The sequence below is a fragment of the Chaetodon auriga genome, chromosome 16 (assembly GCF_051107435.1).
Source record: "Chaetodon auriga isolate fChaAug3 chromosome 16, fChaAug3.hap1, whole genome shotgun sequence".
In the NCBI taxonomy this organism is placed as follows: domain Eukaryota; kingdom Metazoa; phylum Chordata; class Actinopteri; order Chaetodontiformes; family Chaetodontidae; genus Chaetodon; species Chaetodon auriga.
In genome coordinates, this window is record NC_135089.1 from 20,497,497 (window position 1) to 20,509,091 (window position 11,595).

The window sequence follows — 11,595 nt, forward strand, 5'->3', positions numbered from 1 at the left end:
TTCACACACCTACTTTAAACTCACTGCAGCTCTGGCAGTGTTCTTTACACTATCCTATTGTCAGTGTAGCGGTTGTGTACTCTTTCTCTCGGTTGCGTTGTGTTGTTTAAAAAGAACAGCAGCACAACTGTCGCTTTCGGCATTAACCTGACATTTATTTTTCCCTGGTGGTAAACGGAGAAACCTCTCACAGTCAGTCTCGCACATGGACTTTTCAAAATTGCTAAAATAAAATAACATAATAAGAAAAATAAATAATGTGTGATTCGGTGCAAATCAACCACAGGTGCTGCACCAATAACTTAACTTAAAGAATTAAAACCACAGCCGAAATTAACATACTGTATTGTCTGTAGTGATAGAGACCTTGAGCCATTCTATAGCTTGACGTGAGACGTGACAGGAAATGGGGCAGAGAGAGAGGAAAGGCACGCAGTTGAACCAGCGTCCACTGCAGAGGACCGACAGCCTCAATGCATGGGACGCACACCCTCCCAGCTGAGCTACAGGGGCGCCCCAAAGTTAATATTTATATATTTTCACGTAGCTGATAAAATGCACATTTACCACAGATACAGGATTCACAGACTGTTAACTACGTGGGCGCACAGCCCCAAGTCTGCAGGGCCGCAGCAGAGGGCGCTGCACTCATTTCACCCCCAACCTCTGTGATAATAGCATTACTATCAGCAGAGCAAATTAATAATGAAATAAGAAATTAAAATCACTGTCACTTGGCAAGTGGAATTATTAATGCGTCAGTGTTAAAAATGAACCATGTTGGTGTTGTAACTAAAATAATTAACTTCATCAGGGCAAGAGCATTGAATCACACATAATACATTTACATTTATAATGCAAACATATTTCATATATTTCTATAAATATTTACAGAATATCCTCATTCTTCTGATTACCAGTAGCAGCTAATCGAAATATATAATTTAGTGCTTTTTACAATGAGAGACAATTAATATTGAGCAGAATTCAGTTATCATTGGTTTGGCCTTCCAACGCAGCTCAAGTTTCTCATGTGGCCCCTTGTAAAAATTAATTGCCCACCCCTGCCCTATAACATAATGAGTAATGCGGTGATGCTGGTTTGTGTACTATTACGTGTTGCTGACACAAACCAGTCTGTTTAACTTGCTCCTCGTCTTTCTCCAGCTTATCTCACCTTTCAAAACTTGTGCCAGCTGCTATTTGAGGGAGGACTTCACATCTACTAATGGCTAAGTTGAAAATGAAATTCAGGTGAAAACCTTAAATTTTGACCTGAATACCTGTCAAGACATTTCATTCGCAATAGTGATGGGAATTCCGGCTCTTTTATGACAGGAAATAGCCTTTGATGTCATCACGTGACTTAATGTCTATGAAGACAGAACTTTCAAAAGGTTTTGTGGAGTTTTCCAAAATACAACACTAAATTATTTGTAATCATATGACAATACACACAACTTAGTTCTACATTTCAATTAAATACAATTTTCTAGTCAAATTTAGAAGGGGCTGCTTTGAGGCATGGCAGCAGATATTGTGCAATATTAAACATAAACATATTTCATACATCACGTATTTTCTGACTGCTTTTTATTTGATATGTATGTCTTATTTATTTGTTACTTTTATTGTCCTTTTGCCAATTTTATTGTTTGTTGTATTTTATTGTTGTGTGTTTTATTGTTTATTTAATTCAATTAATTTTTAAAAAAAATTTTTTTTTTACATTTACATTAACATTAACATTTACATTTACATTTACATTTTGGGACTGTGGAAGGAAACTGGAGCACCCTGGAGTAAACCCACACACCCCACACCAGATTTCCCTTGCCTGCCTTCCTGTCCTGAGGCTCTGTGTTGGTTGCATCTCCTGAAAAGCAGGTTTGTGGGACAGGAAGCACTTGGTTTTGTCTTAAGTTGTGCACATGTCTCCTTTGGTAGAGTTTGGAGGATGTTTGGTAACTGTTGATTGTCCGTTGGCACCTTCAATTGTGGTTTTGTGGTACACGTGCATAGGTTGGCACGTGCCTCCTTTAGGTGAGATTTCAAGGTGAGTCACTTCCCTTCTTAAGGGAGGTGCATCTGTGTATTTCTGACCTTTGTGCATACACTCATACCCTACAACGTAATCGACCTGCTCTTGGAAAAGTCTACCATCCATCTCACCCCACCTACATTGTTTCATGCGCAAGACCCTGCCATGCTGCAGGACGTCTGAGGTGACTGTGACACTCCTGCCACAGATTCGTGAATTGACCTGGTTACTGCAATCTGTCAGCTTGGAGGTAGGATTGTGCAGGATTTCCGGCCGTTTGCTGATCAGGTTTACGTTGGGGGCATTGTGTGCTTCGACCCATTCAACGCGTTGCGGCGGAACAGGACAGCCATTTATCGTCTTAGTAGAAATGGGTTTGGTGTACATGTGCATAGGTTGGCACGTACCTCCTTCGGTTGAGATTTCAAAGCGTGGAACCGCTACATTTTTTATGGAAGGTGCATTTGTGTAATTGCGACCTTTGTACATGCACCCATCCACTCCGACGACAACAACCTGCTCTGAATAAATTGTACCATCCATCTCATCCCACCTACATTGTCTCATGCGCATGAGGCTGTCATAATCCTGGGTGTCTAAGATGATTGTGTGACCCCTGCCACAGCTTCGCGACCTGACCTGGACAGGCCAATCTGTCAGCTTGGCGGCAGGTTTGTGCAGGATTTCCGGGCGTTTGCTGATCGGCTTTACGCCGGTGGCATTTTTCGCGCCGGCGCTGTCACAGTCTTGCTGTGGAACCGGATCGCCATTTGTCTTCCGAGTTTTACTGGGTTTGGGGTACAGGTGCATAGATGTGCACATGAGATCTTCAGGTGAGATTTCGAAGCGTTGATTCACTTCATTTCTTATGGCAGGTGCTTTTTTGTATTGGCGACCTTTGTACATACGCCCATCCTCTCCGATGATATTAACCTGCTCTGAAAAAGTTACACCATCCTTCTCAGTCTGGCTATGTTGTTTCATGTGCGGTAGGCTGCCATGCTGCTGGGCGGCTGAGGTGGTTGTGTGACTCCCGCCACGAGTCTTCGAAGGCGGTACAGGAGTCACGACAACAGGTCTGATACCTCGCACCCCTTCCCCAGGGGATAGCTTTAAAAATCCATTCATATCCATTTTCTCTGTCATTTGGTTTTGTGTGTTCTCCATACTAAAAGAAAATGTCACTGCTATGCTGCAATTATCTGGTGAAAGATATATTACTACTATTACTTGTGTCTGTGGTTTTAGCAATTGCATCTCAGCAGCATTGGTGTTGTATTTATATTTAGATCAAAGGCAGGTGCCTTTGATGACTTGACCCTTGATCACTTGACTTAATGCCTTTGAAGATACACGTCACTAAAGGCATTATTTGAATCCCTTTGTCAGGCCCCGCCCCTTGGTTACTGTTGTTATGCATATGAATCTTTTTTTTCTGCTGATTGTGATATTGATGTGAACAAATAAATTAAAAAATATGTATATATGTAGTATGGTGCTTTGAATAAAAGTGTCTGCCAAATGACAAATTGCAATTACATTAAAATACATGCACAGAGCTTTTAGAAAGGTGTAGACTAAAAGTACTGTTTTGTTTTGTTTTGTTTTTTGTTTTTTTTTTGTTTTGTGAATATTTTGTTTTTGTCTCGGTAAGACATATTAGGTTTGGTTCCCATGTCTAACAGGACTTGAGAGCCAACAGTATATCGACATTGGTATTGCGTGGTATATGTGTGTTCTCAGATATCAAGCGTCTTAGTGTTGAAAAACACAGTAAAATGGCAGTTTGACAGCTTCAGGGTGATGCAAATCAAAGGGCTCACCAGGATGAATACTAGTTCATGGTTTGTTCAATGGAGTCAGCTGGAAAGGGTACCAGAGCTGCAACACAGCTATGAATGAGCACCTGAAGCGGCGACATCCATGTGTGCTGCTGGAGGACCACAGAAAGCAAAAGGCTGGAGAATCCTAAGTCTAACTAACCAACCAGCTAACCAACTAACTAACTAACGCGAACTTACCGTACCACGGTAGCGGAATGAGTTCTATTAACAGTATTTCAGCTTTGGACATTATGTAGCGGAGCTAATACGGTTCACTCTAGTCAAACTGTGTAGGTACTTTTACTGGTTCTGCTGCTTTATGTATCCATAGATATAAACACGTGTTATCTATTTTTGTATGTTCTCCGTCGCCGCTCCGGCGAGCTAGCAGCAGAGACTCCGGACGCAGCACAGTATGTCAGATCCTATTTAACTAAATAAATATATATAACTAAAACTTTAATGCTTGTTTGTAACAGACTTTTTTTTTTTTTTCAATTTCAAAAGGTTTTTTTTTGCTTTTCAATACTTGAAACTTTGTTGGGTTTGTAAATATAAATGAATAAATAAAGAATTTACATAAGAAAAGTGTTTAGAGGTGTTGTAATTTAACAATCGGCAAACCAAAAAAATAATGGCTAGGTGAAAAGTTAATCGCTTGACAAATCAATTAATCGAAGAAATAATCGAGAGAAAAATGATCATTTAGGACAGCCCTAAGGCAGACTGTCTGAGAGTTTACTTTGGATTAAATTATGCCCCTTTTTTTTTTTTAAACCAACCTTATCTTTGTTGTTTTGTCATGAATGTTTACTGTCCTAGAAAAATACTTCAGATTTAAAAAGAATCAGGTGAGAGGATCAATGTCAGTCTGCAGATTCTGTGGTGACATTTTTAGGCTATCTCTGCACAAAGACTAGAATCACAGGAACCAGGTAGCTCCATCAAAAGAAAAAAATATATATATCCACCTTGTGTCTTATTAGCAACATATCCAAAAGTCCTCTGTGTTGTTGGAGCGAAGATAGCTTCAAATCTTTGTGGTTCGCTTGGCCGAACACTTAGAGAGCAGCTTCTTATCTTAAAAAAAAAAAAAGCATCTTTCCCAAAATGTCATACTGTTTCTCTTTACACTGTATGCACAATTACACAGGCGAAACCTTTACAGACATTTCCTTTTTCCCCCATCATGAGCTCAAGTTTATATCTGGATAGGCAGTTTTACTTCTCATCAAAAGGCACATACATAATGTAGTCAATGCACTACAGGCAAACCTTCACCCAAAATAAATAGACTAACTCATGAGTTGACAATGCATCCATTTTCATGACCTTAAATGAAAGACATAAAACCTGTAAGGACGAGCTGTTTTCCTCCATGAGGCCGACAGTTACAGTAACAGCTTTGGGTAAAATAATGTTCCAGCTCATCCTCATAAAATCTTCGTCTTTAAAACAGATGACAGAAACCTTAAAAAAAAAAAAAAAAGAAAGTAAGGAAAAAAGACATGTTTTTCTTATTCTGCTGATCAGTCTCCTCCTGGATACGTTACTTAGCAGCTGTGCACAGTGTCTGTCCTGACGGATCACTGGCTACCTCTACATGCACACGCTTACCTTTACCTGAAGGTTCAGTCAACCTCCACCTGCACCTCTCTGCTGCATTAATAACCACGACAGCTTGCCCCCTGCATGTTCATCACCAGCAAATGAAGTCAAAGTAGGTCCACGCAACAGCTGAGATGAACACTTAGACTGAGCTGTTTCTCATCAGGTGGGACAGCCTGGCGAAGACCTTGGCATGAAGCGACTTGAAAATTTGACATGAAAATGTTTTGAAGGTGTTGTCTGGTTTTCTGAAAGGTGAGTGCATGTAGAGATAGCCGTAGTCGTGCTCATAGTGGCAGCAGGGCGTTGGACTCCTCCTGCAGATCTGTGCTTAAATCTGGGAGAGTGTGAAGAGAGCTGCTGACTGTCTCTGTCTCTGTCACAGCGGCCTCCTTCCTCTGAGATTCCTCAGCTTTCTGTTTCTCTGCTTTGGTCTTGAACCTCAGCCCGTGGCCTGTCAATCAAAGGACATACGAATTATTTTCACTTTTAATCTTTTTCCATTAACTGATTACTCCAGGTAATGTCTCTTTGCGGACTTAGGGTGCTTTTACAGCTGCCCAAAAAGTTTCAGTTTAAATCTGACAAAATGTCTTTGAGAATCTTCACTGTGTGTACTGACTTGGACAGTCTGCCACCTCTTTGAAGGCCTTCTTCTTACAGCAGCCTCGACACAGGCTGAAGACACATTTATTTCCCTGCGGAGCAAAATAAAACAATGTCAAGCGCAGGCTCGGCGATCAAACAAATGCTCTGGACGTTTTGAGATCTGTGATGACAACTGATTGATGCGTATATGTGCGACACCATTCAACCCTGTGCAGGCTCTTCTGTTACCATTAATCAATCATCAATCAATTACCTTTGGGTTCCCACACTGTTCACATTTGATGTACTTGGCTGCAGGAGGAAAGAAGAGGGATGCTGTCAGATCTCAGCAGTGTTCTACGTGAACGGTTCAAACGATGAAGTCGGCAGTTTGAGCTGACGGAGACGGGTCGGACTCACGTTTCTGCTCGGGACAGAAGTTCTTGTTGGGGTTTCTGGATCTCTTCTTCTGCTTGTTTTTGGAGAGCGTGTCAGCTGTTCCGTCTGAGTCTTCCAGTGCTCTCTTCTGACACGCTGGCCTCTTCACCTCTGAACCCTGGTTGTTACCATTGGCAAGCGGCTCCTTTGGCCTGTAAGGCAAGTCAGTGATGTTACTATGTAAGAGAATTATTCACTTTTGGCTCGTGCTTTTTCAATGGTGTGTTCTTTTCATGTTTTCCCAAGAAGTACCGTCTGTCAGGATAATTCACCTGCATCCTGTGATACTCGTCTCTCTGTTAGACCTCACTATCCAAGATTGAGTATTTTGCTGTAGACTTGTTGTCTACTATTGGAACTGTAACTTGAACTCATATAGAAAGAGTGGTGACTCACGCTGGTCTGACATACGGCTGGCAGATCCAGTGGGGGAACGGCAGGCCACCCTCCTTCTCTTCCACATCCTTTCCTTTGGCGATCTCCTCCTGTACAGACATATATACATACATACAGCTGCTGGTACAGAAGACTGTCCCCATTTCTCCTGGTTGTCCCAGCACCACTTATTAAATTGTTCTATGTCACTCTGACAAGCTGGATAGATTTTAGTGTGCACTGGTCATGTAGGGAGTCAAATTTGTTTGCCATGTGGTGAGCAGACCACCAGGTATTAACAAGCAGTCTGTGTCTGGATAGTTTGTCTGGATAAGGGAAAGGTGCATGTTAATGTGAATGACATCAGTGCAATTTTGCCTCATTTTTAATTAAAATTCCTTCCCAATGAGTGGAGAGAACAACTAACTCTGCCTCTTCCTGCTATGTCATTACATTGTCGTGGTGTGCTGGTGTTTTCTCCCCTTCTTTCCCCACAATGATGAGCCTGCCTACTCCAGAGTACAGACCATTACCTGTATCTGTAAACACACCTAACACAGCCTTGTGTTTTATGGAGGGGTATGCAAAAATTTTGAGCAGTTCAAAGTGCCTTCTTTTTGTGTTTCCTCTCCCTCTGGTGCTGCATTAGATCAACAAATTCACTGTCTCCACTTGCCCAGTGGTACAACTTTAAATCTGCTTTTTGCTGTTACCTGGCAGCGCAGCCTCAGCTGTTTGCTGACATCCGCCAAACCCTCGAGGGTCTTCACCTTGGCCAAGTCCTCCCTCAGGTCCTGGTGAATCTGTAGCCTATACACACACACACACAATCCACATGGCTGCAAGGGTCAAGAGGTTCAGCTACTATCAAGCTATACATTTGGCGAGATGTATAATCTGATCTGATTCCCCTTTAAAAATGAATAGACACTCCCTTAGTGCATATCACAGTATAACATAGTATCAATATATATATTGTAGTGTAGTGTTCTGTCTACAAAATTGGAAAAGTTTGAACAGATAATATAAAATTACAACCTTGTGGTTGTATCTTGTCAAGTTGCAGTTTATATCATATCTGACCAGACTCGTATATGTGGTGAAGACTTGAAGGAATTGAATAAAAGGTAATAAGTCTATTTATGACTATATTGACATGTATGATTCCAGTGAGAAACATGCTGTCTTCACTTAGAGACTATTTTTACAGGAGTACAGAGCGGAGATAGAGAGCAACAATCACGTATCAGCAAAAACAATGAGCTTGTGGTGAACTACAATGCTTCAAATATGGACGTTGCTGCAAAGAAGCCACAAACTCTAAAACGTGGATGCTTCACACACATCTTCAAGCACAGAAGCTCTCTACAATCAGCACAGTTTGAAGGAGGACACCCAGGGTTAGTGTCACCAATCAGTATCTGACCAAATGTGAAATATGGTCAAGACTGACCTAAAGCTGAGTCACAGCTGGATTAAGCTATTGTTCACGCAAACCCAACGTTTATTCCTGCTGTTAATTCCTGTTCAGAGCATTCAGCTGCTGAAACACGGGGTGGCTTTTCTGGTGAAGCAACACATTTGCCTTGTATTCCAGAGACAAGTACATGCATATATGTACACACAGAGAGTGACATACGTGTGGTGCCAGAGCTTGAAGAGGTGGGCTCGTACGTAGGACAGGGAGCAGGGGGGGTGCTGCTTCACCACCTCTAGATACTCCTCAGCCATCTCCCACACCGGGGGGTTGTATCCCTCAAACAGTGCTGGGTTGTGGAGGTTCCCCTCTAAAAAAATACAAAATACACACAAACCCGTTTTAAAATAACAGATATCCTGAGCAGGAATACACGTTATATATCAGCTATTAACAGCAAGGAAAACATGTATGTACTTAACAAAAACATCAAAACTACAAAAGGAGACATTGTAGAGGTGAATTCTGAACCTGCACTCATGACTCCATGCACTCCCGTCTCCTGAATGCAGCGCTCCACATCACTCAGGTGCTGAATGTTGCCATTCGCAAACACTGGAATATTTACTGCTTTCCTGTAGCAAAAACACACCAAACTGTCAGTGAGGGCGATGCTGAGCACCATGAGTCATTTGATTTTGTTATAAAGTCGAAACATCGACCGTGTGAAGGACCTCTTAATTATGAGCTTGAGAAGCACTGAAAGAGCTGGACACATGTTTATGTTCCAGATGGCCTGACGTACATGTGAAGGATTAAATGAAGGTGATGGTCGCTCACCGTACTGCCTTGATGTGCTCCCAGCTGGCAATACCTGTCATGGCTCCTTTCTGGTCTTTGGTTCTGCCATGCACTGTCAAAAGCTGGGAAGATATTTGAAAAAGCCTAATTGAGGACTTTCTAAGACCCTAAGGAAAGATTACTCATGTTTCCACCGTTACATGAAAAAGACTTGTGGCAACAAGCACTGACAGCATCTACTCGAGTGAAAAACATCAATGCTACGCCCTTTCATAATTTAACCTGTGGCCTGTTTAATACCGGCTTTAGGGACACATCCCCAACTAAATCAGCTTCATCAATTTCTGTTTACACTCTGAACACAGAACAACAGCAGTGAATTCTTATTTAAATCACTGTGACCGCACCTGACATCCAGCCCTCTCCAGCATCTGGGCATAGCGGACTGTCTTTTCCATCTCCTTGAACACACGGATCTTACATGTGATGGGCACTGAGAGCTTTTCATTGGCTAACCTGACTGTACAATAAGAGGGAAATGTTAGTAGTTAGAGAGAGGAAAACTCTGTAAAACACAAAATAATAGAGAAACACAGTGATGAAGTGGCACCACACTGACGCAAGAAACAGGATTTTTTTTTTTTTTTTTGCAGATTCCCAGAGTCCTAAAATGAATTAATCTTACCCATTTTCTCTAACAGCTCCCATTCATCTTGTAGGAAAACTCCATAGTGCCCTTAGAAATAAGAATCAAGACAGGTTAGTTTCCTCTGTTGTTGGGAAGTTCAGTGTCTTTTCTCATACAACCACTAGGAGTCACCAAAGTCAGAAGATCAGGGGTTGATGTCAGTGGGAACTGTGTGTACCTCTCTTAGCGATCATCTGCGGACATCCCAGGTTGAGGTCGATAGCGTCGCAGTAATCCTGGGCTAACAGAGCTGCCTTAATGAACACCTCCGGATCATTGGCACAAAACTAGAAAACACACACGCAAACATACAATGCAACCCTGTAGTTTACTGCCATTACACGAGGGATATTTATGTAAGGTGTGAATTTACATCACATGCCGTCCTGTGACAAGCCTGTGTACAAGATAAACATGCTGGGAAATTTCCAGCAATGTGACAGTCTACCGTGATTAACAATGTATGCATGAGCCCGCCTGTGCAGATCCTCACCTGTGTGATGAGAGGTCTGTCCTCTTCACACAACTCATTGTAGAGGTTTTCTCTCCTGTAGTTGGCGTCACGAACAAACACCTGAGCGTGCAGCATGGGGGTGTAGCAGAGCTGAGCACCGTGCCGGCGGCTCAGCAGACGCCAGGCCAGCTCGCTCTGGTCCACCATGGGTGCCACCACAAAGCGTGCTTCGTTCAGGGTCTTCTTCCAGAACTCAAAGCCCTGGAGCTTGGCCATCACAGGTGACTTCACTGGCAACACAGTGTGAAATATACACTTACTGATTTTGTTGTAGCTCGCCTTTTACCTTTTACTACTAAAACAACTGTCTTAAAATGTGAGGAATTTCCTCTGGGGTTTGGTATCTCTGCTCTCTTCCAATCCCATCATAAGCCCTTTATAACTTATCTGTGTATCTAACTTATCTGAAGTAAGTCGTTTAGCCAGTTGGTCGTGTTCGCGCTAAAGTGAGATGTTATGGACGTCGACGACTTCAGAGCCAAAACTGCTGCTAGCTGCACACTTAAAATACTGTAGCTTAACAAGCTACATTACAAGCTTAGCAAGGTTTTCCACTTGTCTCCTGACGTTTCCAAGAGCGAAGTGAACGACTTAAATGTTTTGTTGCTTTCGAGTGTACCAGTTTTTGACTTTCTGTCTGTCTCCGTAGTTACTAGCGTTGCTGTGTCTGTGCTGTGACTTAGCTAGCAAAGCAGCTGACATGTAGCACATGATGCGCCACCGCAGTACACAATTTGTACAAGTTTGACAGAAAATGTATGACAGTTATGTTTCTGTGGGAGCATCACGCACTCCTCTGTTCACGTACTAACTGTACTTGTCAAAATATATTTTGAGAGTTAGTTGTTTCACCTGTAATTCAGTGAGATTTGTAGAGTATTCCTGGCGCAGCACTTTCCAAACGTGTGCAGCAGCGAAATAGCACCGGTGTGAAACTTTTCCTACGTAACCTTTCCTGTTACTTGCGAGTCCTGAACGTAATTGGTTGGGGGACTTCTTTTCGTTTAAAGCATATTGTAATGACTTTAAATTACCACAGCGCCACCTACTGTAGCGGAGATGGCATAAATGGTTAAATAACACATGTACCTAACAAGCAAACAAAGTAGATAATATAGACCTAGCTGGGTGTTGTTGTCTAATGTTGTAGCATTTAAAAATTCAATTATAGCTTTGTGGACATCCTTCACCCCCCCTCCAGTTGTCCCTATATCCCCTCTAGATTGCATTCACTACCTGTCTTTCTAATCCTAAAGAGGAGCTGTTCCCTCTCTTCATTGTACTTACAAACTTACAAACCTA

General features: G+C 42.2%; 1 protein-coding gene across 1 annotated transcript; it reads right to left on the reverse strand.

Annotated features, from left to right (window-relative positions):
• Positions 1-4,387: 4,387 nt before the first annotated feature.
• Positions 4,388-11,225, reverse strand: dus1l (dihydrouridine synthase 1-like (S. cerevisiae)). The gene is made up of 14 exons (XM_076751528.1): positions 11,146-11,225; positions 10,273-10,523; positions 9,958-10,066; positions 9,777-9,827; positions 9,499-9,611; positions 9,131-9,213; positions 8,822-8,925; positions 8,513-8,660; positions 7,587-7,683; positions 6,895-6,983; positions 6,481-6,650; positions 6,335-6,372; positions 6,095-6,170; positions 4,388-5,926 (listed from the first exon to the last, which is right to left on the reverse strand). Exons 2-14 carry the CDS (start codon positions 10,507-10,509, stop codon positions 5,760-5,762), a joined length of 1,482 nt encoding a protein of 493 aa, XP_076607643.1. The 5' UTR covers positions 10,510-10,523; positions 11,146-11,225; the 3' UTR covers positions 4,388-5,759.
• Between the last annotated feature and the right edge of the window lie 370 nt (positions 11,226-11,595).

What these genes read in the sequence shown, in the direction of transcription:
- dus1l (XM_076751528.1), bottom strand. Translation starts at nt 10,509, where the DNA reads ATGGCCAAGCTCCAGGGCTTTGAGTTCTGGAAGAAGACCCTGAACGAA. An exon ending in TGGAGAGGGCTGGATGTCAG is followed by an intron (nt 9,214 to 9,498) that starts GTGCGGTCACAG and finishes ATATCTTCCCAG; the next exon opens with CTTTTGACAGTGCATGGCAG. An exon ending in GAGCACATCAAGGCAGTACG is followed by an intron (nt 8,926 to 9,130) that starts GTGAGCGACCAT and finishes TTTTTGCTACAG; the next exon opens with GAAAGCAGTAAATATTCCAG.